Source organism: Bison bison, unplaced genomic scaffold (genome assembly GCF_000754665.1).
Source record: "Bison bison bison isolate TAMUID 2011002044 unplaced genomic scaffold, Bison_UMD1.0 scf7180017864260, whole genome shotgun sequence".
Lineage (NCBI taxonomy): Eukaryota > Metazoa > Chordata > Mammalia > Artiodactyla > Bovidae > Bison > Bison bison.
The window spans coordinates 639,621-640,648 of record NW_011494832.1 but is presented as its reverse complement, the minus strand read 5'-3'; the positions used below and the strand labels follow the sequence as shown (position 1 = coordinate 640,648).

The following is a 1,028-nucleotide window of genomic DNA, read 5'->3' as shown; positions in this document are numbered from 1 at the left end:
CCCTCCAATGGCTAATGGGCTTGAGGGAAAAGCGCAGGCCTTCCGAGTTCCGTCCAACACCTGCCCTAACTACCCTTAGCATCCTGCACATTGCCTTCTGGGAAATGTAGTTTCTTAGTTGCCCGAGCCCTTCAACATCTGGGCACCATTGGAACTACCTATCCCACCGGCCTTTGCGAAAGGGGCGGGAGTAGGCGAGGGGCTCCGGTCAGGACGGATACTTAGAACTGGATGGATACTTAGAACTTTAAAATTCCAATTTGCCGCCCACACCCGTGTAGCTGACGTTTACACTGCTAAACGAAGTGAGCGGTCTTGCTGTTGCTTCAGCAAACCCTCTTATCAAGTGTCTCCCTTTTGGCTTGGTCAGCACAGCGGCAAGCCTACTGGACGTGGGGAGACTAACCTGAGGCTGAAGTAATCTGGGGGAGAAAGAGGGGCACGCCATGTTCCCCTTCTCGGGATGGGGGCTGGGCTGCCTCCGGCTCTGTCTGCTCAGAGTGTGGGCCGGCGAGGCCACCGGGCGCTGGGCCTGTGGGACATGTCAGTCCCGGCTGTACGGCTCAGGTGGGTCCCAGCCCGAGGTCTCTAGGTCTGACCCTGTGCGCGGGACTCTGAAGGACTGGGCGCTGCTGGTGAGCCCTTTCGGCCGGCTGCGGGCGCGGCTCCCATGCCACCTGACCGTGAGGCCCCTGGACCCCCTCACCTACCCAGACGGCGACCGCGTGCTGGTCACAGTGAGCGGAGTGGAGGGCGGGGCGCGGGCCCTGGCCGGCCTGCAGGTGAACTACGACGAGGCGCAGAAGGAGGTGACCATCGTGGCTGATGTCATCGACCACCAGGCGTCCGTGGAAGTGAACGCGCCCCTGAAGTTTGGCAAGTGACTGTAAAACGGGTTTGGGTCCCGGGCACACCGTGTGAACTTCTGAAATTAAGCCGACGTGCATTTTTAATTTGTCCCTTTGGATCAGACTTTTCAACGTAATTTACTCTTGACCCCTTCAGAAGCTATGTCTCTCTCTCTCTCT

At 58.9% G+C, this 1,028-nt stretch overlaps 1 protein-coding gene across 1 annotated transcript in view; it reads left to right on the top strand.

The window, feature by feature from the left end:
• The first annotated feature begins 190 nt into the window (after window positions 1-190).
• Window positions 191-1,028, top strand: part of FAM185A (family with sequence similarity 185, member A) — a 78,170-nt gene continuing 77,332 nt past the window's right edge. The window contains exon 1 of the mRNA XM_010848086.1: window positions 191-876. Coding sequence (XP_010846388.1) covers window positions 447-876 — 430 coding nt within the window. The 5' untranslated portion in view covers window positions 191-446. The remainder of the gene's footprint in view (window positions 877-1,028) is intronic.